Below are 26,464 nucleotides of genomic sequence, written 5' to 3' on the forward strand. Positions count from 1 at the left end.
TAATTTTTGTGATATATGTATATTTTTTATGTACACTGTTCATAAATAATTGTATAAAAATATGTCGAGGTTGCAACAAATTATGTGCTATTGTACAAATAGTCATCTATTAATGGGTAACTTTTTCACCACGAATTTTTCACACATCTTTAATAATAAATTCATAAAAATTGTAAAGCCTTGGTATAATGGTTTGATTTTTATTATCTAGCAATAGCACTAATTCCGCAATTTTACTTTATATAATTGCAAGCAATCAAAATTTTGTAATATAAATTGCATTTCAAAAATATCTTTTGCAAAAATCTTAGATTATCTTTGCAATAAAAACGGTATATTTATATAACAATTTATACAGTATCTTATGTTCTCACTTGTCTATAAAAGGGCACTTTCACGTGAGAAAAATCTGCAAAAGAGAGATTTGATGAGAGTCGATTACAAAGTAATCGTTGAACCAGTTGGCATATTAATTAGGAAAATCCTAATGTGTATATTTATAAAAAATGTTTCAGTATTGCGATTTGATGTTTCAGTGAAAAAAAACAGGCGACATTACCACTACTTTTTTTTCTACTTACACGTATACGCATCTAACATATGTACATACAGTTATTCTTGAATGACGAAGCTAAATTTTCTGAACTTTTAGATATCTACAAATCATGGTAAAATAATGGATAGAAACAAATGACGCAATATATATGTATGTATATTTATATGTGTATATTAATACACATATAAACTCGACAGAAAAATTGTTCTTTAAGCTTTGGAACGCTTTTCTACTTTTCGATTGTAAGTGTAAGTTTTGAAAGAGGAGGCCATATCTTTTCTTTTTCCCTATAGTTTTAGACTATATTAGAAAAAGGAATTACGGCTATTTAATGTTACTTGACGATACACAGCGTTAAAAAATGCATTCTACAGTATCGCCTTTCTCTCTCACTTTCGATACTATGACAAAATAATCGAGGTAATGAGGGTAGCTTCCTATTCATATCCAAAATTGACTTAGTTTGACACAAATGGTTTAAACATTATCTACAAAAATTATAAGTTTGTGTCGTGTTATATCAAATTTTGGTCTAAATTGGAAACTGGTGATAATTGTTTGCCTTTAAAAATATATATATCATAAATAGCTACGAATTATCATTCATCTAATGTCTATAACTTATTATGATTCTATACGCAAATATCTACAATCTTTATATAATATAATATATAATAATAATATTAATGTTTCTAAGTCTATATAACAAACTATTGTCGTATTATACATTATTGTTGCCAGCACCTGGGAAATTTGGAAAAGAAATCTTGAAACTTTGAAACAAGAAACTCAGTAGCCTTCCTTTTTCTTTTATCGTCAATCGCGATTGAACAATACAAAACGGCAGTATTTAATAATACAAAGAACGGAGAAGAAACAGAAAATAATGAGCATATGTAAGTTAAATAATACTGTAGCCATTTTTCTTTTATATTAATCCTTATCTGTACAGATAATTTTGCTCGCGATAGAATTTTTATTTGATACAGTGTAAAAAATGATTAACTATTAAAAAAAAGTCGATTTTCTTAAGTCAAATATTGACCAACGAGATATGTACAGTTAAGAATTAATTGCTGGCACACAAAATATGATTTGGGAGAAAAACTACCAATTGTACGTATGCATGATAAATATAGTATACAACGAAATGTGGTCATTTCTTATTTACTTAGCGGTTGTCACGATTAAAAAAAGGTATTTTAAATGACGGAAAAGACATATTTAAAGAATGAAAATTCATTTCCAGCAAATACTAGTTACCCAAATTAGATTTTGCTCAAACAAAGTACCGCATATTTTTCATTAAAGGCATGTCGTATGCTACTATGAGAGATTCGTCGGTTCCCAAAACTTTCATTTTCACGATATGCACAATCCCAAAGCGTATTAGCTACTAATGTAAGGATATGATAAACAAGGAAAGAAGAAAGAAGGGAAGAGAACAAGGAATGGTTTCTAGATGAAAAATAGAACTTTCATGAAAGTTCAAATGATCGCTTTGTCGCACGCTTTCTTCGATCAAGCATCATTTAATATCACTATCCACAAGAAGTAGCTAAAACTTTTAGGATGCTAATAAACGATGATCGAGATGATACAATAAGAAACATGCGTTAAGTTATATTATCTACGAAAACTTCAAGTTTCTTTCTAACAATTCACACATTCAACACTCATTCCATTTATAGTCTTTAGCTCTTGGCGCGCAAGTGAATAAATCCTCTCCCTATTTTGCACCATTTATAACAGCGGAAGCTCTCATACCATTTTGTATAGACCAAAACGCATCTGCGGAGTCACTATCATAAGATTAACACTGTATTACCAACAGAATTCACGGTAATGTGACTACTGCAATAACATATGGCACCACGTTTTCTTGAACGTGGGCGAGCGAGCGTGGAGGGAATGAACGTGTAAGGCAGAGAATAGGCCAGCTGAACTCAACCAGGTCCTTCGTCTGGAACTCTTACATAGAAGTGTCAGTGCTGAGTTTCGTTCACGGTCTTCACGCCCTCCAATTCCTTCTGATCCTTCTTCTCGTCGTCCTTGTCAGGATTATCCCAAGACTGTCGCTTACCGGAACCGAAGATTATATAAAATGTCGCGCAAACTATCGACACGCCTGCAGAAATTAAAAATACCGTCCTCCATTTTCCATGAGTTGGCTAAAATGAATGAAAATTAATCATTATGAAATCCTTCTAACAGTAAGAATTTTATGAGATTGTTAAAAATATTCTGTGAATCGATTATACTTTTATACAGGAAATATTTGGCTTAAGGAGTAAAAGTTACCTTTCCAACGATAATATAACCTGCGGCAATTGGTGCCAGAAGCCCAGCAAGATTGGCTAGACAGTTGGTGAAAGACATCAATACCCCAGCAAATCTTGGCGAGATATCAAGATGATTTACTTTAAATCCTGAGTATATGCCACCATTTAGACCCACACCAACGGTGAGGAGTCCAACTGTCAGCGCACGATTGCATCCTGTATAAGAAGCAGCAACTAGGGCAACGGCTGGTCCATACTGACCAATGCTGTTTATTATCTTTCTTGTTTTCGTATGATTGAATTTCCCGCTAGAAATCATCCAGTCAGCAACATGAGAAATAAACATTGAAAATATCCACATAGCTAGATAGGGCAGAGACGACACTGTTCCATTCTATGATAAAGAAAATGTAATAATAATAATAATTAAGTGCATTTAAAATCTCTACCAAGCCATATTCTTTAAAACTTTTTAAACCAGTGGCTTAAACTTACAGTTTTAATTTCATAGTGAAGAATTTGTTTCATGAATGTGGGTAACTCTGTCATAAGCGTTTCATATCCATAATTGTGGCCCATGTGGGCAATCAGAATTGCCCAGAATGGCAAAGATGTGAAAATAGACTTCCATGGAACTGGTGGAGACTGAAACAAATATTCATTATTTTCTTATAAACTCCAAGGATTTTGAATGAGAAGTTAAGAGAAATAAATAGCTTTTATTTGTATTAGATTTAAACATCAAGCTTACAGTGGCTCCAGCACTACCCCACAGAGCACTTAGGATGTATTTCTTCTCGTCCTCTGAGATTTTTGGATCGGATTCAGGATCTTCATGGACCATAAATAAGAAGGCTATACACCAGATGGTACCAACAGCTCCAAAGACATAGAAGATTGAAGGCCAGCCCCCATCAAATCCATACTCTGACAGCAGACCACTCAAAGGCATGGATATTACTGTTCCAAACTGTGCACCTAAAGGACAACCATGAGGGAAAATTTTAGGATTTATTGCTTAGTACGAAGGACACTTCTTGAAAAATGATAATTAAATATCTTTAGCAGAATCCTTACAATCCCACTCTTGTCATTGTGCAAAGAGCCTATTAGAAGTCTTGTGAACTGTGTATAAAGCGACACTCCTCACCTTTGTCTCTTACCAATTGCCAGTTTAAGCCTATTACAGTCATTCGTAAATGACATTATTCCTAACAATCGTCTATAAAACTCACTGAATAATACAATAATAATATTAACATGAAAGAATCTTATTCTGTGCTCTGCTAAGAATTCTTTCTCATTGTTACCAAGGGACGCTCTCCTGGGTTCCCGCGATTCCAACTGCTCCCTAGAGTACCGGTACTTCATCTAAGCTACTATGGCAGTGAAAAATATTTCTGTTTATAAGAGCGTTTAACCGTGAGTTACCAAATTTCTAAAAAAAAACCTATCATCGATGCTTGAAAGGGTTCGGTAACGGAGTCCCAGAAGCTTCCAGCAGAGACGAACCGGAATTGAATTTTTTCCTGCTAGGAGTGTCTTATCCCGTAGGTTTTTCAAGTTTAAGGAGTAGTTGGTGTGATGTCTCAGCTTACCGGCATAGACAAAGGCTCCCATCCGGCTCCTCTCGTTTGGCGGTATCCATTTTGCCAGCAGCGCGTGGGTGCAAGGCACGATCGGACCCTGCAATAGGGATAATCCATTCCTAGGGGGAGGAAATACACCCGAACGATCAAAAAGCGTTCACACCATGACGAAACCCAGCCATTAATTTAATCCCCTCACCGATACTATTTTAAACCTTTCACACTATAACTTTCTCTCGTTATAAATTTTGCTTCTGTTTCCTTCACAAATTCGATTTTCTCTCTCTCTCTCTCTCTCTCTCTCTCTCTCTCTCATAAACACTCAATCTTTTCATTGAAAAGTAAAAAATGGCAGTTAGATGATGGAAGAAGACATACCTCTCCAAGACCCTGTATGAATCTAACCACCATTAACCAGTAATACCCAAGTCTGGCTGATTCAGGCACCAAGAGGCCGAAGATGGAGTTGATCAACATTCCAATACCAAGGAAGTATTTGGATCCGTATCGCTTGGCCAGAATGCCAAACGGTATTTGCGTCAGTACATAGCCGTAGAAAAAGGAGCTCAGCAAATATCCTTGCTTCGTCGTATCCCATTTGAATTCACCATTCGCACTCTGAAAGATTCAATATTTTTGTAAGGCTAATAGTCATTTGAATATCTAAATCAAACAATTGATACTTTATCACACTAGAAGTCTCATTGTTTATTATTGTACATTAATATGTATTTTGACATAGAACTTATGGAGAATTAAGAATGAAGCAATTAAGTTTCAATTGAAAATGGACATTTTTGAGAAAGAATTTATTCTAGAAAGTGAAGACGCCATTGATTGTATTGATGTCGCCATGGAGGATTAATTTACTACGGGAGATTAGATAGCGACTATCAAACAATAATATACTGCATTGCAGGGTAAAGGAAATGTTGCAAGTTATTTAGAATGTTCGAGTAAGATCGAGAGAATTTCTATGTGATCCTCAGGACTTCCGGTTTCAAAACATCTATTGATTTTTTGTGGTTTTCTCCAGTGGTTTTCTTTATCAGATACGTGTGTTATGCATACAGAAATAAAAATTCTTACGGAAGTGTGAGTTTCGTTGATGGAAGGAGCATTTAGGCATTCGTCGGTGACAACTTCCTTTTCCTTGTCTGCATCAACGGTATGGTCGACCATAGCCACAATGGCGACCGACATATTGGTTCTCATCACATAAGCGTTCGCCATTCCCAAGAAAAGCATAAATGTCACCATATGACGCGTTCCAATCCATCCTGGAAAAAAGGAAAATATTAATTTTTAGAAATTAACATTTCTTTTTGAAAGAAAGTAATGTATTATCATTTTAATTGAAATTGTTGTGAAAATAAGTTACTTTATTTGTTTTCAACTCATTCATCTAAAGTTTAGTCTGTTGCTTTATTCAGATTTGACCATTAGTATGATATTGCTATTAATATTAAAGCATTGGCGTAGAATCAAATCTATATACTAAATAACGACGTTGAAGTTATATACGTTAATTGTTTCTAAAAATGTCCAAAGTTTAACAAACAGTAAATAAACCAAACCAACATTTAATTATTAAAACCTTTGAAACTCGATGGTAATATAACCTAACAAACTACTCCCTTGGTCCGTTTCAAATTTTTTAACTTCTATTTGACACATTCAGATTGACTTTTTTGCTTTATTCTATTACCATAATGATAAGTGAACATAGAGAGACAGTTGAAAAGAAGTAAATATTCAATTTGTAAATATCATAATTAAAGAAACTTTCTTTGCAAAATACAAAGAATAGAAAAATTGTACCATTAAACAATAATATTATGATGAAATTGATGTTGATACCTATAGCTTTCTTAATTCTGAAGAGTTTCATCTTAATTTAAGGCACCAAAGTGTTTACTAGCACGGTCATTCATGTATATCTGTTATCTCAATAATGGATTGAGGAAAAAGTGTAAACTTGCCATATTACATCAACAAACTAATCGGTTTTAGGTTGTGGAAAAATATTCCCTTAAAGTTAATTATTAAGTAATTTAAGTGTATCTTCTACAACCGCACACATTAGGTTAAGTAAAATTTCTCAAGCTGAGAGTAGAACCTTTTGGAATTGAGTTTTGAACGACCGGACCAAGTTCAATACTCTCATTTTAAACCAATCGAATTTTTCTTGCTGAATTATTACAACGATATAGCACTAATAATTAATTGCAATAAATCGAATTCCAATCCTACTTTAAATTTCCACAGTAGATCACTGAAATTCCGTAATCTGAATGTATTATGGTTTTACGTTTCCGGTTGACGTTATGTCACATTGATTTCCCTTTTTACCTTTAGATTTCCGAGGAACGCTCGAATGATGTACGATCTTGTGATGAAATTTTTGCATAAATCTATTGTTAATAGTCCAAATAGTCGTAGATGAGATTTAAAACATAATTGAGAAAAGACATCAACAGTCTAAAGGTTAATGGCGGACTCGACATTTTCCAGCCAATCACGATTGATAAAGATCTCTGTAAAGCTTAATAATCAACTGTTTGCACAAAATCTCGTAACCAGGCAGGTAAATAATGTGAGATGCTTGGCGTAACAATGTCTTCGTGTGTTTATAAATTATTGCTATATATCGTTATACGGGTACGCAGTACGCACTAGGCGTAACATCCACGAAGCCACGACCGATTAGGCTGTGACTCACTTCATGTCAGATGAAATCGGGTTCGAAAAGACACGAAATTTTCCACATACCTTATCCAGCTATTGATTTCTTTCCTAACTCCAAGTAACTTATCTTTTTTCCGCCCCTAGTAACAGAAGAATTAAGGTGTTCCTAATCCTCTTAACCTAACCTAGGAAATGACTTGTAAATTCTAAACGACCATGTTTGTACACAACGAATAATACTTTTTTCTTCGACTCTTTGAAAAGAGGGAAGGGCGTTTCCTGAGCTAATCTTACTCACTGGATAAGTTTATTAGACAGGCTTCTCCAGGAATAAATTTAGACACCCACGCAGCTCTTAACGGCACTTGATATAATTGAAGAGAATCGGTAATCGACGATCGACAATGACCAATTGTCTTTTAATTTTGCTGCCTCGAGTCGACCTTAACAATTAGCTATGGCTCCTCTCCTGATTTATCATTAAGACTGATTTAGGCATCCGAACATCATCAGTAAAGATTCACTAAATGATTCCTGGTATTCATATATTAAAATAATAATAGCGTGTAAATAATTGGTATTATTTATTGCAACCATTTATCCATTTATACCGGGTGTTCCATTCCGAAAACTCTACATCAATTTTTGAGAAAATGAAGCTCCGTAAAGAAATGTTTTAGACAAAAGTTGTTTGGCCCGAATGGGGAAATACAATGTGATGCTGATATTTGACTCTGTAATATTATTTAAAGGTCACACAAAAATCATTCTAAACGTTGAAAATGAAACATTCTGTACACATTATATATTTTTATAGCTGATCTCAAAAGTTATCCTAAATCCATTTTTTATTTCGTCCAATCGTTTACCAGATATTTTGCTTTGAAAATGCACGTAGGTGAGTGATTAAGCGCGCGTGTGTGTATATATTCGTAGTGGTCACGTACACTGTTCAGTCAAATCCACAAGTATATTCAATCTCAAGTTAAAATATTTCCTATAAGTGAGAGGATAAAATAAAATAATGAAAAGATGGTTTAGAAAAGCTGTATGGTCGATTATAAATACTTGTAATATTATATATAAGCTGTTCCAAATAAAAAACTCAAGACAAGCTCCGCATGACCTTCAAAAACCCTTTCAAGGTCAAACCAGCAAATTATTATGAAGCACTCTTCGAGCCTTAAAAACCTTGTCTGAATCATTTTTTATTTTCAAACTCAGATTTCGAGACAATCGCACGAAGGTTTTTAAACGGTCACCCGGTATCCAGAAGAAATTGCTACGTGTATTATTGCAAAGCTCGTTGTGAATGACTTTCGAAAACTTTAGCTGACATTTAATACGAGCAAAAAACAAGTTACTGCATTTTTTTTTGTTGACTCACGTTACTGCTGAAAAATCATATTTACTTCCATTTACCATCCCATAGTAAATTCCTTTGGATTCGATGAACGATATCCACTAGTTAAACAAATTCGAATCATTGAAAAATAAACTACGCGTGTCGTCTCAAGAGCTCTACGTGTTTATTTTTATGTATGCTGTAAAAAATAATTTGAAATATTAGTTTGGCCAGCTTTAAACTGAACACAGTCAATAGCACGTGAATATAATTAGTTTCTTAGATGGTTTATCCTAAATCAATGAGTTTACAGCTGAATAGACTGCCACTTCGAAATGCGTCATCCAATTTATAGGTTATCTAGTTTATAGGATTCCGTGATTCCTGATGAAGAGTGAATTTTATTGATTTAATATGGTTTCACGGTATGTAGATTTTCGGGAATCCCAGATAAGGAGTCAAAAGTGTTTATTCAGTATGATTGAAAGGTTAGGTTCGTAGGCGTCAGAGGAAAGAGCAACGTTGGATCTCGGCCAATAAACTCGCGAAGTGGCCTTCGACATCCACAGTTGTCGGGGCACGCAGTACTTATTCGATAATTATTTATTTACCAACGTCGTAAAACATTTTGGAGACATTCTAGAAACTTATATTCTCCTACGAGCTACGAAACTATCATGCTCCACGCGAGTTAAAACAATAATTTATTTCTCAGAAATCCATGCATAGCTCTAACCAACGTTTGGATAATTCTTAAGGAATTAAAATATTGTCAACTAATCGTAATTAATTAATGGTGAGATCATAGGTCAAATATCACTATTTACGTTGTTTCGCACTTTAGGGACTCGGGAAGGTTTTGATGAGTTTTGGAAGACCGTTTGAAACCGGATGGTCGACTCGTTCGCCCTCGGATACACTCGGGTGTTTTCGGCAGCACAGCAGGCGCTAAGCACGTGGTTGCCGAGTTCTCGACCGAAATAGCACTTGCAATTTTTATCCTGTCTCATCATTCTCTTCCTACTTGCAAAATTATTCTTGTCCCTTTCTCGACTCAGCGTCAATTTAATTTTTAAAGAATATTTTCAAAAAATTCCCCTAGTTAACCGATCTCGTCGAATCCCTTAATTTTAAGATTAGAAAATTACTGACAGAATTTTCAGCTCGTGCCTTTTTGTCGATTAAGTATTTACCTGATACACGCCAAGGAATGTGAATCGTTGCTACGCAGTTACGAGCATCAAATCAAATTGAAATGAGATTTACTCGTATAATAACATTTAAATTTCTTCCCTTTTCAAATGAGTACCTACACACATCGATTCGGTTATTAAAAAAGTTGATAATATTTGTATTTATTAAACGAATTCAACGAAATTTGCATAATTATTTTGATTGGGATTAAGTTACCAAAAATAATCGTAATAATTATTCTTCGTGAATGATGGAGTAGGAAAATCGTGAGAATGTAGTTTAAAGTTAGTGGAAGTAAAAATAGTGTAGACAAATGAAAGGCTCTCGAGTTGCACGAGACTTGAACGTCATTTTCACGTGCAAGTCTTGTCACCAGCCACAGAGAGAGGTGATTCTCTCGAAAAAATTCTCTCACTTAAACGAACGAATGAAGATTTATATATTCTTTACGTATATGCGATACACTTAGTAATGTATATTGGAGTATACATATAGGAATATATATCTAAATAGATGCCAATAGCAAATAAATTATATTATATTCACTACTATATTTATATATGCGATGTAAATAAACAAACAAGCATACAGCGACTGTATTATACTGAACAAACAATTTCTCTTCAGAAACGTGTGTGATTCTTTATAATTACATGTCAATATGTATTGAGAAATATATGTATATAAATACAACAAAAGATAAACACAAAATAGTGAATAAATAGTATACACGACATAGATAACACAAACAGAACAGTTAATATAGTATACGTATACCTAAAGTAGAAATAATTTCTCAACAAAGAAACGAGCAGTTTCTTTATAGTTAAATGTCAATGTGTTAATACGACACAAGTAAGCACAAGAAGCCCCTGCTAATTAGACTTACCAATATTTCTTTTGTAACGTGAAGATTAGAGAAACGTTAAAAACTGATAATCTCACTATTTTTTCCAATTATTAATGCATGCGACACATAAAAGAAGAAATTAATCGTGAGCTAGTGGATCTATATCGGTTAAAAATAAATCTCGAAAATAACAAGTTGACATTGTCTGGTGCTGACAATAATCACAGATATTTAAGAATAGATAAAAATTTACACGAGTGTTACTTCCGCGTTATCAGGCACGATCATCATAAATTCAATATAATTGACCACGTACAATATGATAAGGTGCGTGATACATACATACACCACTCGACAATGTGATTCGCATGATCGAATCTTTGGCCATTCCATTGAGCACTGAGCGATGACGAAATATGAAATATAAATTTCGTCGTATTACACAAATGGTATATGGTTGGAAAAGTACTTTTTTTATGAACAGGAGGGTGATGGGTAAAAAAGTGATAAAACATTTATGGTACAATTATATATTTTTATTTAACAAATAAATTTTGATGAGTGTGGTATGGGAGGATTAGAAGCTTTTTGGTAACTCGACAAAAAATGGAGATGCAGTTATGAAAATGTTACGTTACGCGGGAGTATAATTTATAACTTAAAAGAGATGCAAAGATAATGGTTATCTTAATGACACCAAAAGTGATTAAGATCATTCATTGGCTGACTCATCGAGCAGTAGGAATGAGCGAAGGAAATTCGCTGACCTTGAAACTTTTCATTATGTCCGAGCGCGTTCACCGATCATTTTTACATCACCGGCGAACACTAATGGACTACTGATAATCTCACTCTTTTCATTCATTGATTATTTATCCTTAATTAAGCAATCTCTGCGAAGTGAGAAAGTTGCTTGAATAAATAAACTGAGAAAAATTGCATAAAGTGTGTTTTTCTGTGCAGACAAATCTTCCGATTTTCTTCTTGTAGTAATAGACAACTCGATAAAAAGTATTCACTTATAAATCATAATTTTTTAGGTAAAGAAAATTTAGGAAGTTAAATTTCAACTAACTTTTCGGTATTTTCTTTTTCAACTAAATTGACATACATAGTTAGGAAATTGATTAGTCGATCTTTCAACAGTTAACTTCACTCAATACTATCTCTGCCCCCCAAATTCTTGAAATCTCTACAGGGACTGTGCGTACCAACACAATGATAGTGAAAAGATCAGAATGTGTAATAATGCATGTACATAATATGAGTAGCTGTAACTATCGGTTAATTCTGTCATTTTTACTGGGCTTTATTTGTTTATTTGTACAGTTACGCATTCTCATTTAGTTGCCACTGTGTAAGTTTGTACAGTCTCGATAGAATCAAGTGGAAGATTCATTTACTCACGATATACAGAGTGCAACTCGTAAAATTTATTAAAGTGTGCACTGTAAATAAATCGTGTCAAATTAGAGCAACAATCGTAAGTAACATTGTAACCAACGATAGTCCTTGAAAATTTACATTTCTACTTTTAAGAACAAGTTTCTAGCGATAACTATTAAGTTGTGCTTTTACAGTCCAGTGTAAATTTCGACAAACGCTGTAGTTACAAAGTTGCTTCTGATTTTCTGATGTAGTTTTACAAAAATTTACAGTGTGAGATTAAGAGACGTTTATCTCCGTAACTATAAGAAATATCAATTTCTCGCATAAGACATTTTTGAATGCAAATGTAAAGAGGCTTTTGAAAAAATACTTTGTCCAAAATTGATATTTACACCCTGTAGCAACAGAAAAACCCTGTAAGTGCTGGGGCGTTCTAAGAGAAGCACCCTATACTTCCAGTGGACAGCTCGTGATAAGAGAAAAGGAAAATTAACTACAATTGATATTGATAAGAGTAATGATTATTATTGTAAAGTCTAACTTTTTTTGAAGAAAATATTTGACCGACCGGAAGTGGCTTCTCTAGGAAGGAATAAGTATATATTAAAATTTTTTATCGCATATTCAAGAGGAATTTAAGAAATTTCGTAATATTTAGCAATGATATTACGCTGCTATTTCTCTTCTTTCAAATGAAGAATTCCAGTCAACTATAGAAAAAGCTTTGAATACGTGTTTCTTCGCTATTAAAATTTATGAATTTTCACCTTCCCTCCCTCTGATATTCTTGTTGCCTGTAATTTCCTCCAAACATAGTTTGCAATCTGGCTTCATTGAATTTCAATGTGAATCATGACTGATAAGAAATATTCTTATATCTTCAAAATTCCACGTACGACATGTACATTTACATCTTAGTTAGCTTAATAATTACATGATTGTAGTAGTATCACATAATAGAGATTATGTCACATTTAGATTGAACGATACTCATTGAAGAATTATTGCACCATTAATACTAATTAGAATATGACTAGCTATGCTAAAATTAGATTATATATGCATCTCTAAGTGAATAACGTTAATTCTGCAAAGTAATATCATCAGTGGATAATAAATTTCCTGCTTATTTAATTGATGCTTTATGCCACGAGGGAAAGTGTGAAATAATAGCTAACGAGGAAAACAGGATAACTCTCGTGGTAGCGTAATAATAGAGAAAAAAGAAAAATGATTTTTTTTTAAATTATCTGTGGAATTTTCAACGATATTCTTGGAGAAAACGGTTAAAATTTTAGCACCACCATTTTTTTCTTGAATGGGTCCTTTCTTTAATGACGGGACTATTGTCCTTTTGTCGTAAGACCGGTTTATATTTTCAACCCCTGGACTAGAAGGGACGCGTATTGTTCTCAAGAAGGAATTACAAGGCGTCCAGGTGCGTATTGCAAAGAAAATGGCAAGAAAATCTACCATGAAGCAAAGACCTCCATAAATTATCCGAGAAAATCTATAAATTTATTTTCTCTGAAATACCGTAAACTAGTATATTTTGAGTAAAAAATTAATTAAAACCAGCTGGATAAGATCACAGATAATGGAAAGTTCAAGGGGAGATTTCAGCGAAGATCTTGCATTTACAAGTATTTCTCTGGTCAAACTCGAAATAATCATGAATTAAAGAACTCTGAAAAATCGAATTATTTATTCTCGAGCTTTCTAATTCTAGGCTGGCAAAAGACAGATAGACTTTTAATTGGTTTACTTGGCATTATGGACCGTCAGGGTCAGATATGCGTGCAGAAATCAAATTTGTCACGAGAGGTTAAGTGGTTTTTACGCGAATGCAATTTGTTTCTAGCCAATCTGACTCATCATTCGCGAAGCGTCGCTTAAAAGTACTCGAAACGAGACACGATATATGTATGCATCCGCCTCATACAACCAATAAAATGCACTGGAAACATGGCGATGGTCAGAGTCCGCATGAACGCTACATTCATATTATTATGATTATGATTACGATTCTACCTCCTACCGCAGGCAGATTACGATAAATTCGGTCTGGAACTTGCCGTAATCTTGCGCAACGGTTTTTCCTGGCCTTGAAAAACAAGCGAGAAAAATCTCCAAGTTAAAAAGGTTCGCCCAATTAACCTTCTTAACGGGGCCAACGCGATAAAATTGGAGGAAAAATAGAAACACGACTTTCAATTTTCACTTTGGGCACGTTTGAAATTTTCTCTGTGAGTTATATCTATACTGATAGAGGCATGATGCAAGAAAAAATGATAAGGGGACTGCGAGTCTTATGTTCGCGCATTGAGATTGTGGAACGATAGAAATGCGCGCATTGCTGTAAGCACGAGGTCTGGTAGAGCACGTGGTGCTCGCACAATTTCTCCGGTAAATCAACCAAAAAGAATCGATGAGTGCCGGTTCGCTCGTTTCGTATTACACATACCGAAGGAGACAGTTCGAAGACGCCTTTGCGATTTAAAAATGTTCAAAAATGGCGGGAAAGCCCTAAGATAAATGAGCATCTTCGAACCTAGACGAAAAAAGGCAGCAGGAGCTGATAAAAATGGTAGATAAGCAGGCCGAAGTGATAAATACAGCATGAGAATGTAAGCGAGTAGAAAACAGAAAAATGGTCGAGCGATTCGTGGAATTTCTGAAAAATGGAACGTCTGGCGGTGTAGAGGAGTAGAGTGGAAGAAACGATGTGGGGAGGGGATAGAAGAAAAGCGCATTGTGATGCGATAAATACCATTAACGAGGGGTAATGGGGGGAAGGGGGAAAAGTTGAATGATTACCTTTTTTTTTTCTCGTTGGTCTATCGATCTCCTCGAGGCCGGCTTGCTCCCACACGAGCACGTGGCCATTTCGTCCCCTGTTCTCACCGTTAACTCTGCTGCCACTCATCGCACACTATTTACCGAACACTGGGTGACAAAGTAAACTCCAATTACTGGCGAATAAGGAGCGCAGAGTAATCGAGCACTATCGAGATTGGCACATGAAATTGGAGATGACGGTCGATGGTTTTACAGAGTCGAGGAGTCGTGCGACACGATTAGCGGAGCCAGGGAGCTTCGGGAAAGCACGGAAAAGCACGATAAACGCAGTCGAGCACGAAAGACATTCGCGCGTGGTCGTGTAAGCTCGTGAAAAGGCCAAGTGTCGAAGCACCAGGTCGTTTTGAGAAGCTGCTGATCCCACTTGGTCTTGACGACGTCTGCCAGTTTCGTACAGATAACGACGATTAACAATCGGCCGGCACCTCTCCCTCTTCAGCTTTTCAACCAAAGACTTTCTTGGCCAGTATATCTCGTGTGTAATCGCTCTGTCCCTCTGTGCCCTATGTTTGTGTGCGTGCCGGCCTCAGCCGACACGACGCGTTTTGCGCGTGTAAGCGTGCCCGAGCTCACACGAACACGCTCGACAAGTTTCGCTGGGAAAGGGGGGAGAGGAAAGCATAACAAAGATTCACCGGCCAATCGCAGTCTTTCTTTTACTAACCGAGCTTCCCCGGCTGGCCGCTAAAGGCGCCACTTTCGCATCGGCGTCAATCAGCCAATCACGTGGACATTCTTGCGTCGTCTGCCTCTACTGTCACGAACGCAGCTGCTTTTAAAATTCTTCAATTAACCGTTTCTTCATAATCCCGAAATATCAATATTAAGTAATGTCTACCAATTTTAACCATCCCACGCTCGAGTCTCGCATCGAATGCTTGAAATTCCTGGGAAAATCAAGCAAGCAAGTGTACGAAATGATGCTTTATTTGCACAGTTTTGCTAGTTAATTAGAAAATTCTCTCAGAAATTTTTTCATGATGCTTGGTATGGAACCAGACATACGACGCAGTTGAAAATAAATGCAAGTTCTATTTGAGATATATTTTTTCATTTCTAAACAAATTGTGGGCGTAATTTTACTCCTGAGAACCTTGAAAGTTCATTGGCACGGCACGGTTTGTATTTAAATACTTTATACACAATGTATGGCGTCCATCCATATTACGAGCTGTAATAGATGACAATACGTAGCAATGTAAGGCAAGTATACATTACTGATTACATAATAGGATTTAAGTCGAATAAATTTTTAGTATGCATTAATTACCCAATGTATTTTATTGTGCAATAAAGATGTCATTACAGTGTAAATAAAAAATAAACAAATTTGAATAACTGTCCTAATAATATATTTCTTTGCTTGACACCTTCCAAATGTAATCGCATGTATCAGGGGGGATAAGGATAATTGACATTATTATATAATAAAATTTCAATTGTATATTCTTACAAGTGTTGAGCGTAACATGTGAAAATATGAGATCCGCGATTTTTACGATAGGGGAAAAAATAGCAGCTGATTCTTGCGCAAAACGAACACAGATGCAAAACAAGAGTCTGCGGTTATAACGATAGATAGAGTGAGGGGGGTGGACGGGCAACGATACACGTGTTCAGAATAAAGTCATTTGTTACGCCATCAGTGAATCACGTGTAAGGGAAAAAGGCTCAAATACCAAAAATCATCCCACTTTTTGCTTATCTCCATCTTATTAAAAATCCATCAGCATTCTTACATAACTTATAAATTCTCTGATTATATATGTATTTTTGCTCGAGCGGAAAATAAGGGCAATTTGATAAAGCGTGCAAATAAACAGTTATTTTGGCTCCTTTCGGAAACTTTTCTTTTCTTGATAAAACTCAAGGATAGGCTTACGGAATTCTTCGCGCGATAACACCTAATATTTCGATCACGAGGATTTGCCAAAAATCTAAGAAAGCCGATTCGTTAGTCCAAAGAACGAATCGACAAATTGCATTTGCGTTTGTAATATTTTATCGGATCGAAACGGAATGCGTTGAATGAGAGAATGAAAATAAATGTACAAACACGCGAATGTATTTGTGCAGGCGTGCATAAACTCGTGCAGCAGCTGATCTCGCATGAAACTTCCTGCAGTGCATGATTGCAGAACGTAAAAGCTTCAATGGCGCGGCCAAATGACAGACAAAAATAAAATTACGCGATGTTAGGCTATTAATAGCAGAAAAGTTTCGGTAGGAGCCAAAAATCATGGAGATATCTGCGCTGCTTTACTATATTTCATATTACTGTCGGATTACGTTCATTTATTTCTATCCGCGAGAGAGGCGTCGCTATAAACGCCCGGTAACCAATTTCTCGAAACATTCGAATTACCGAATGTGTTACGAAGCTAGCGTTCATAGACTGGATTTACGTAGGTGGAACCAAAATCAGAAATACAGACTACTGCAGATTGTGAAAGTTTTGTCAAAAACTAAATTTCAAGTTACACACCTGAAAGACGAAAATTTTCCGTCGCCAGAATGGCCAGAGTACAGCTTAGATGTTTCGATTTAGTCACGAGTCCCACAAAAGCATTCTTAATTTCGCAGAAAGTTCACGTGGTTCCTCCACATTTCCACGTAATAGCTCCAGTTTTTGCCTGACGTAAATTGATTCTGGCGACACGTAATCTTGTAACGCTTAGGGCATGACTTGTTAAATTTCATTTTCAAACTATTATTAAAGTAGTAATGAGTCAATTGACGCAATTCAATTTTTTCTTATTAGATAACAAAACGCTGGACTATGAGCTGCATATCTTAACTTAAATTGGATACCATTTATTAATCACGGTTATTTATTTCTTTATTTTATCTTACGCAACAATACTTCCTTACCTTATAAGAAATCATATATCGATAAAGAAGAAACCATGACCGAGATTCACACTGATATCGGTAAAGAAGTTCCCTGTATGATTCGAGGATAACAGATTCCAAGTGATCCCTATCTTATCTATTGCTATAAACAATTATCATTCGATTTGAGGTAACGATTGTTGTATTTTAAATATGTCTTTTTAGCGCTGTCTTCGCTAGTATCAAGTTGTCTTAATAATTTATCTTCAATAACTTTTTTTAGCTCGGTCCTTCGTCTTAAGGTAAGTCGACTAGCATCAATTGAGTCAAAATAGTGACCGTATAATTAAAATTATAAGTAACCTACTAAATGTTTCCATTTGTATTTTTTCAAAGAATTCATAACCTAATAACTTTAAGTAGATACTAAGTTGAAATTCGAGCTTAGCTTTGTTTAATGGTACGGACCTAAGAATAATTATATAAGCTATTAAACAATGTTAAATTAACGTTATAAATTTATTTGCTGCAATTAAATTGGAAATATTATCATTTCAAATTGAATAAGCGATAAGAAGACTTATTCAATAAGAATTGAACACGCAAAGGAGCTGAAATTTCAGGAAACAAATTCGTCCTTAGACGCAAACGTCTACAAGGTTTTATAATTTAGCCAATGATTTACTAACTACCTTGACACAAATTATTTCCAGTCCGTATACTTCGTATTGATATTAATAGAAATAAAAGTAATTAATTTAAGACGATAGAATTTAATATTACGGAAGTTCTTAATCGTATTGACATTGCATGTTTGCAATTGGTTTGCTGGTAAACCGGAAACTACACTTGGTTGATCTTGAAATCTTGATTGTTTGTGGAGTTTAAATAAAATGATTTTCTATTTATAAAATTTTACCTATTTACTTCACTGTACAATAACGGCGACAATAGCTATTGAATAGAGCTCTTGCCAACCGGAAACAGAAATAAATTTAACCTCAAATGTCGCGGATTTATCTGGTTAGATCAGGTTATTTTGTATTTATAAAAATTATTTTGACAAGTCTATGGAGGATGATATCAAATCATCTCTGTAATGGTTTGGCTTTTTACGTAATCGTCAAAGGGAAAGTTATTATTGCCAAATGAAACACAGTTACGTCCAGAGCTAATTGGTCATTCAACACGTGTCGATTCGCTAAATGCCAATTTGCCAAGGTGTGTGGAGAAGATATATGTATCTCTTTAATCTCTTATCACGTATGTATATGATGAAGTTAGCCTATTCAAATCTTCCAGCAACAGCGCCCTCTTCGGATGCTCAAACGTTTCGGTTGGTTTGTTTGGAAAACATTCAATATGACGACGATTTCGTTTGATCACCGCTCAGCACGAGAAGCGAACTAATTAGTGTAATAGAAAGGAAAGATTTTATGGCTAATCGTGTCAGAGATTGACACGAAGCCATCTAAATTGTTAAGTGAATAATGAGTTTGAGGCGTATTGTGCGTTTCCTGTTGACAGGCGCAAAATGAAAGCACACGAGGACCGGAAGTTATCGTAGAACTGGGATTAACCTACCACGGTTACATTTGTGTAATCGGATAATCAGAAAATCGTCCACATCCTCTTTCCATGGCTCCTGCTGAGCTAAAATTGCAACTATTTCAACACGGTAGAACTACTGTGTATATAGAAGTCTCCTGGTAGGTTCCTCTGACATAACCTCAAAAATCCACGATAAACATATTAAGAAAAATTTCCGGCATTTGCCTAGATTGTGCTCGATGACTGATGACGAATTCCGACACATGCACCAGTTGGCATCAAGCATATCGGTAGCCTTAAATTTTAAGGTAACGAAAAAAAAAATAGTGATATAGGTATTTAGAGCGTACTGCGATATGTGTCCGAATTCGCCGAGTATAATTTTTGTATCTTATTTGCAAAGGTTAAGTGAAATAATGAAGGATTCTGTAGTTTCACTCGTTGATATCACCGAAAAAATGTCGTTGCCAGGCACGAAGGGCAGGCATTTCGACTGGGGTCAACAGTTTTAAATCAGCACATACAACGTACGCTTCCCAGAATCGAACCCGAGCTATTAGCACTGTCCTGAATGTACGTGTGCGTTTTGTATGTTTTATTCAACAAAGCAGAAAGCAAAGTAATTTGGTAAGGGCCTAGAATTCCTAATAAGACTCGACATAATCGCGTTTTGGTTATTTTTACACTTTCCAGTAAAAGATACACTCTTCAACTAAGTAAACTACATTTCCCTTGGTGTGTCTCTGAAACGTGCAAATTCTTTAATTATTCACGTCCCAGACACCAGACTATTTAAATCTAACCAGATTTTAAATAAATATTCAATAAAAGATGCTGCAATTTCGAATCGACATTGCAAGATGTGTGATGAAGGCAAATTAAATGCAAACCGATCAGGCTCGAGTTTTGTATTTCCGTTCGGAGCTTATTAGTTTATCAATGTAGACGTTCAGGGATGGCTTTTTTATGTTTCATATAAAAGCGAGAAAAAAATGTTCAGCTGTTAACTCGCGGTTAACAAGAGACTGGTATTTCGCGAGTGGAATACGATAGAAATTGTGATGTGAATGCTAAACGATTGAGTCGCAACAGAGTTCAAATCGATTTCTTCATTTCCGTATCGTGCTGTTTACGACCAAGAATAAACGTGACGGGCATTTAGAGATCGCTAAGATATTACCAATTTCGGGCAATCAACCTCCAAACTTCCGAATACTTCTGAGACCCTAAACCACGAAGCCATTTGAAAAAGTAGTAAAGAAAATTGAATTAATAATAAGAAAAAACTTTTATAAGTACGGAAAGTTGAAAGCATTCTTGTGCGGAATTATTTGCAGTAACTATAAACTAATAATGGTGGAAGAGAGAAAGATAAGATGTAAGAAAAATAATAATGTCTACAGTTTTTTTCCACTTATCGCCCGCGTGTGGGCAAAATATTTGTAGAAACTAAATATTTGATATATGAATTTTTTATTAAAGTAAACAGGTAACGAATGAAAAATATTTTATCCGTCTGATTACAAATGGGCTTGAGTAATAATTTAGTTTAATTACTCTCGGTCTTCTATTCTCATTTTTCTCTGTTTGTCGATTCTCATATTTATCTGTAATTACACACGTAAGAAAGGCTTTTCGTGAAATGTCTCATCTTTCTTATATCACGAGATAATTTTCAGAAGCAAATAAAGGATTTCCTAACATCAGCCCGGGATTACCACTTTGCACAATATCGAGAATAGTGCAATTAACCTCAAACTAATGACAAAGTTATTTTTTCATCTCTGTAAAATGGCCGGCCTTTTTTCGAGAACAACTGTAATTACACGAGGGTACAGTTTTCTTCTCAGGATTATCGGGGCTAATAATGGTAGAATATTTCTGGTTAAACAAAAGCATATATTTGTTCTCGTGAGTATAACGTGACGATCTCGTGATTATTTCTAGACTGATTTTGCACGTGAGACTTACGAAGGTCGAACTTGGAGGGGGGAAACTTCGGAGTGATCGAGATATCACGTTTTCCATACTTTTCTTACCGTCACATTTATTATCGCGAAAATTTTAAATCTTCGTTAAAATCTTATATGCTTGCCTTATTATTACAATATTTTTTCTAGATCTCCCGACATCCAAAGTCCGTCTACCCTCTTAACACTTTTCTCATTTTATTTATCTCGTGACCGTTTACAGTACAGATTTAACAAATCCTTTTTACTCGATAAAACTGCAATTTCATGCAGCATTGGATCGTTTTTGAAACTAGCGTTTCCCATGTTAGGTTGGATTATCTCAACTTTTAGCGTTGACATCGGATCGCTGGTTACGTCACGCGGCGATATTTTCCTTCCTTTTCTATATTAATCATATAATTAATTTCGTTTTCTATCCACAATGCCACGTGATTATTTTTTGACACTGAAAAGTAGCGTTTAGCGTCACCCTGAATAGGCGCCTTAACCCTCTAATCGCACGTATTTACAAATACTCAATTTAGATGGTACCCAACAGTGCTCCTGGCAAATATTTCGAGAATTTAATAAAACCTCGTGATAATTTCTTCAAGCATCCCGAGCAAACAAAAAACTCTGTCCTTCCCTTGTAAATGGACACTTGGTAAGACGAGAAAAATTCTTCGAAAATATAATGTTTACAAATATATCGAATCTGATTATTCAACTACATCGCGTAACGTCGTTATTGTATAATAATATATAAGCTGAAATTTTCACTCGACAAAATAATTTGGGTGAAAGTTGCTCTCTGCATTCTGAAGTGAGACCGAAAACAACGAATAAGTTCAATCAAGTGTACAGCTTTCTGTATTAATGTCGCCTTTAGAAAACTAATCTGTGTATTCGCTTGATTTGTTTCTCAGTTCCACTAGTTCTTGTTACACAATTTCTACAGCCAAGCTATTTTTATTCAATTCAATAAGCGACCAATCCAGAGTCCGGCAGACGCGACTGAAGATTCAACCGAGAATAATGTTGCTAATTGGCTGGAAATTTCGTCTCCCTCGAAAGCGCGACGACCTAACCTAACCTGACACGGAACGACGAGAAAGTTCTAAGTGCTACGGATTATACTCTTTTAACCAGTCCAGAACTTTCGTTCCACTAATGAATTATTGATATATCTCGTTGTTTCTTTCTCTCAAAGTCACAAACAGAAAAATTTCGTCTTACGTGGTGGGAATCCGTTAGTGGGAGATTTACGAGCGGCTAATCAGTTCCTCGTACAAGATGGCGCGTCGATCTTCCGTATCTGGACAAACCGAGTTCTGGCTTTTCTGGTCGAGCAGTGTTGTGTTACATCCAAACGTTTTAAGCGCGAGCTAATCTAGATACTAGATAAATAATAGACCCTCGACCGATAAGGTCAGATTCGAGTGCTCTCAAAGTGACCGATTAACGTTCCAAATATAAACAAAAGAAATTTCTCTTTAAAGAGGTTAAGCTGACCAATAAAAACATTAGAGCGAACTTGTTGATTTATCTTCTATCGGAAAATCGTTTGGTTTATTGACATGTGTGTATCTTTGATCATGAATAATCACGAATCTATTATACCCAACCTACCCAGCCTGTCAAGTGCCATCGTAATTGTTGCATTTTCATTGTATTTTTTCAGATAATTTGTTACACTAAGACTGAATTATATGATTTGTGATACATTTTAACTGGGACGAAGAAAAAGATCAGTAAAACTAGCTTTACTGTTAATTTGCAACCGTTACAGCTTTCCTTACGAAAATGTAAATTGAAGTTTGTTCGTCTGGTTAATCAAAGAACGCGTCTATGCACGGTTGTAAGTTAATCCGGATGATCGACTTGTTTGACGTATTAACGTGTTTTCCAACCGAGGTGTAGGTGCGCCAAGAAATTAAATCGTCGAGGCACAAGCCGGAAATTAATCGCAGACGTAAAATTCCTATCCTTGAAGCCATTTTTTCTCAGGCAATGAGAATCGATCCAGTTTTTTCAGTCCCCGTTTAGTGGAAAAGGTTAGCTGATTGGAAATGAAAAATCTCATTTCCCAACATCACGACGCTCAAATCTACGCTGGTGCTACGATCCAATTGTAGAAATATAATAACGATTTTCACAAAGTGGCGAGTTTTTTACGAGCGTGAAGAATTCCCGGATACGTTTTTGAACGCTTCGCAACAATGTAAATAACGCCAGTTCCGCGAATGCAATCCATTTACTAGGTTGGGTTCGTAATTAAATTCGTCACGCAATTTGCATAGTAGTGAGTGGGAAGGGTACTATTAAGCAATCTCGGTTAAAACTCATTAAATTGTAGGTTAGATCCTTTATTAAATGTATTTCGCGTCAATTTTGTTAGAGGGACCCCACAGCAAATTTGGAGGTTAGAAGTGAGAAAAGTGGGAGCCCGCCAGAATTGGCCAAAATTAAGCATCGTGCAATGAAATTACAGAACGAATTTCTCCTAACCTCTATAATTGAGCCATTCTGTCGTTTTAAGAATGCAAGTGGAACGAGGCATTTATGATATTTCGAAATAATTGGACGTTTACAAATTAAAATACATGTTCATAAATGATTGAAAAAAAAGTTGAAAGTGATACAAATTATTGAAAAAGGCAAGACGTAACTTGGGAAATCACAAGAACGTAGTTAGTATAAAGATAAAGATATATGTGACAAAAACTGACAATGTAAAAAATTACAGATGCAATTTTTATTCTTAACACGGCAGTATTGTCGTACACGTGCTTACAGTTGTTACTATACACTCACCCTCCTGACTAGTATCTCTGAGTGGTTTATGTTTAACGATAAATGGGGCAACTTAATCCGGGTTTCTACCTAACAAGCCTTGCATCCTGGATGTCATTGTCTCTCGGTCAAATCGAGACTCATTTGCATAATTGGATCGTTATCATTGATTCGTGATAATTGTGCAGGAGCGTTGCACAGAGCAATGGGTGAATAATCGGATTTCATGGGTGCTCCTGTTGGACTTCCGGTTGAAAGCGCATGCACAAATCTTGCGTGCGTCGAGAATCATCGAATTAATTCACGCTAAAGAATCGGCAAACGTAAAGGTTACATCATCCATTGCTCCAATCTACGACGCAGCCCTTTTATAAGATAATTTTACGCTTTATGAAAAAAAGCAGTAAATTGAAGAAAAAAAAAACGAGAAAGGCACTGAGCATTCTAAAATAGTTATTATTACAGTAAAAATAAGGCTATGTTGAAATAATTATGTAATTCAATGAGTGAACCATTTGAAGTAACTTAATGAATTTTTGTCTGGTCTGATAATAAGTAGCAGCGAGAAATTGCTTGTCTCATCAACAAGTGCATTTTGCAATCTTATTTATCGACCATGCATCACGGCGAGTAATTTATAACACCAAATTGATTGATCTGATAAGAGAAATTATTATGTTCGATCAAGCTCGGTGAAATTATTATTTCGGGTGCAGATTATTACATTGGGTGCTTGTGCACGGAATGACTGAGCCATTTTTGCTAAACACTTGCTAAGGCGAATGCACGTTAATAAACAGAGTGGCGCAAATATTATTAGAAACAAATTTCTCTCCTCGCTAAGTTGATTAGCAAAACGTAGTTGAGACAATCAAGATTAAAACTATTCGACGAAACAATTTTCCTGACAATTCTCTTAAATAAAAAATCCAAGTACAACATATTTTACAATATAATTACCTGATAATGATATCTGACTAATATTATTCTAATTTTTTCTATCTACTGCAATTATCTCATTATAATAAAGGCAAGAAGTTTGCAGTCATTCAGTACACGGAACGAAACTAAAGTTAACAACTGTTTAACGAACCAGAACGATAAATTTAATAGAAAGAAAGTGAAAAAAAGTCATGAAATTTATAAAGAGAAAATTTTTAGTTAAAAACGAAAGAAAACTTACGTTTCGGTGGCTTAGATTCGGGATCGAAGCTTTCTGGCTTCTTATCGAGGACCACACCGTTCTCCACCATAATGTTTTAGTTTGAATCGTTGAAAAGACTAACGTTTGACCAGAGAGAATGAGATAAATGTTGAGATCGCGTAAAGAATTTGGAAGACTCGAGGTATGCCACAGGTTATCGAGTTACTTGACAACAATAAACAAAGCCGAGAGTGCCGGAAAGGGCTAGTTGGTTGCAGCTGAACGAACTGTCTGCCGGGTTGCCTGGCACTGGTGAATCGTGGCCTCAGCACCGGCAGTTAGTAGACTCTGCGACACCTCCGTCTCCCCGCAACCAATCAACGCTCTTCTTTCCTCACGTATACTCCCCCCTTACAATATCTCCCACACCAAACACCGGATTTTCCTCCTGAATACCTTCGCGAACCACCTAGGATCTTCCGGTACCACTCAACAAACAAAAAACTGTGTCCCCTCTTTCACGAAATTTCACCAAAAATGACTAGAGTAGTCATCTAATTGGACGTTCGTATGAATCCAACCTCTGTAGTCTTTGATGTATTTCTATTTTGAATAAAGTCTTCTCGACTAATTATTATGCTTCCTTTTATCAACTCTACACGACGACGAACTCGAATCTTCTACGTTTCATTAACGATCGAAAAATGACTCGATCGAGCTTTTATTAGACTAACTTACAACGATATGCGTAGATCGATGTTGAATGATTTGTACGAGGAAATCAGCACGTTGCAATTGCATCGAGCTCGTTTATGGTCTCGAATATTATTACGGCTTCGCCAGGCCTTTGCACCGAGATCTCGAACTTTCTTCTCGCCTACGGTCTCCCCCTGAACTCTCCAGAACGGTCCATCATTCGGAATTCAGGCCTCGGATGGAACGATCTTGGTAAAACCAAAAACAGAAAGTGAGAGTGAAAAGTGGGAGGGAAAGAGGGTGAGGAAATTAATAAACATGGAACATCGTTGAATGAGACAAACTTCCCTACTTATCTTGTATCAATAAGCTGCAAAAATTCCGCAAATTAATCTGAAACATGGTTAAATTCCTTTATCGAGAGGAGACACGCAAGGTTAAAGAAAGAGAGGGTTTGTTTACAAACAAAAAGTTTCCATTCGACGATTTCATTAACGCGGGATCTTTCGAGCGTTCGTCCTCGTTTCGCAGAACTATCGGGGTCATTGGAGAACGGTCAAGGTCACTCTGATGACGTCAAGGTCAAGTCAGCTGAATTTTCTCCTCAGCACGTCCACCTCGTAAGATTCAGAATAAGACACATCGATCAATCGTGATGTCCCGAGGTCTACCTGCTCTTTGGGGTTTTTAAATCGGTAGAGAAATATTGGCTGATACTATTATAGTAAAGTATGTACAAATTAG

The 26,464-nt window shown here is 35.8% G+C and overlaps 2 protein-coding genes across 5 annotated transcripts in view; one reads left to right on the forward strand and one right to left on the reverse strand.

Annotated features, from left to right (window-relative positions):
* On the reverse strand, positions 1-25,349 carry Picot (putative inorganic phosphate cotransporter protein picot). 3 transcript variants are annotated; one of them, XM_066739658.1, is made up of 8 exons: positions 25,064-25,349; positions 5,517-5,707; positions 4,806-5,045; positions 4,437-4,524; positions 3,590-3,816; positions 3,334-3,483; positions 2,858-3,232; positions 1-2,727 (listed from the first exon to the last, which is right to left on the reverse strand). In XM_066739658.1, exons 1-8 carry the CDS (start codon positions 25,131-25,133, stop codon positions 2,542-2,544), a joined length of 1,527 nt encoding a protein of 508 aa, XP_066595755.1. In that variant the 5' UTR covers positions 25,134-25,349; the 3' UTR covers positions 1-2,541. The 3 variants fall into 3 exon arrangements, with proteins under 3 accessions (XP_066595755.1, XP_066595754.1, XP_066595756.1); XM_066739657.1 differs by lacking the exon at positions 25,064-25,349 and adding an exon at positions 14,711-16,025; XM_066739659.1 differs by lacking the exon at positions 25,064-25,349 and adding an exon at positions 6,780-6,992.
* LOC136781003 (ionotropic receptor 75a-like) overlaps positions 18,911-26,464 on the forward strand; it is a 13,144-nt gene continuing 5,590 nt past the window's right edge. Inside the window, exons 1-3 of one of the 2 annotated variants that reach the window (XM_066739653.1) lie at positions 18,911-18,999; positions 19,112-19,293; positions 19,365-19,443. In XM_066739653.1, the coding sequence (XP_066595750.1) occupies positions 19,375-19,443 (69 nt within the window). In that variant the 5' untranslated portion in view covers positions 18,911-18,999; positions 19,112-19,293; positions 19,365-19,374. Of the gene's footprint in view, positions 19,294-19,364; positions 19,444-26,464 lie in introns of both variants that reach the window. The other variant, XM_066739652.1, reaches the window with a different exon arrangement.

Source organism: Prorops nasuta, unplaced genomic scaffold (genome assembly GCF_024137725.1).
Source record: "Prorops nasuta isolate Cenicafe-Biocafe unplaced genomic scaffold, Cenicafe_Pnas_1.2 PNAS00021, whole genome shotgun sequence".
Taxonomy (NCBI): Eukaryota; Metazoa; Arthropoda; class Insecta; order Hymenoptera; family Bethylidae; genus Prorops; species Prorops nasuta.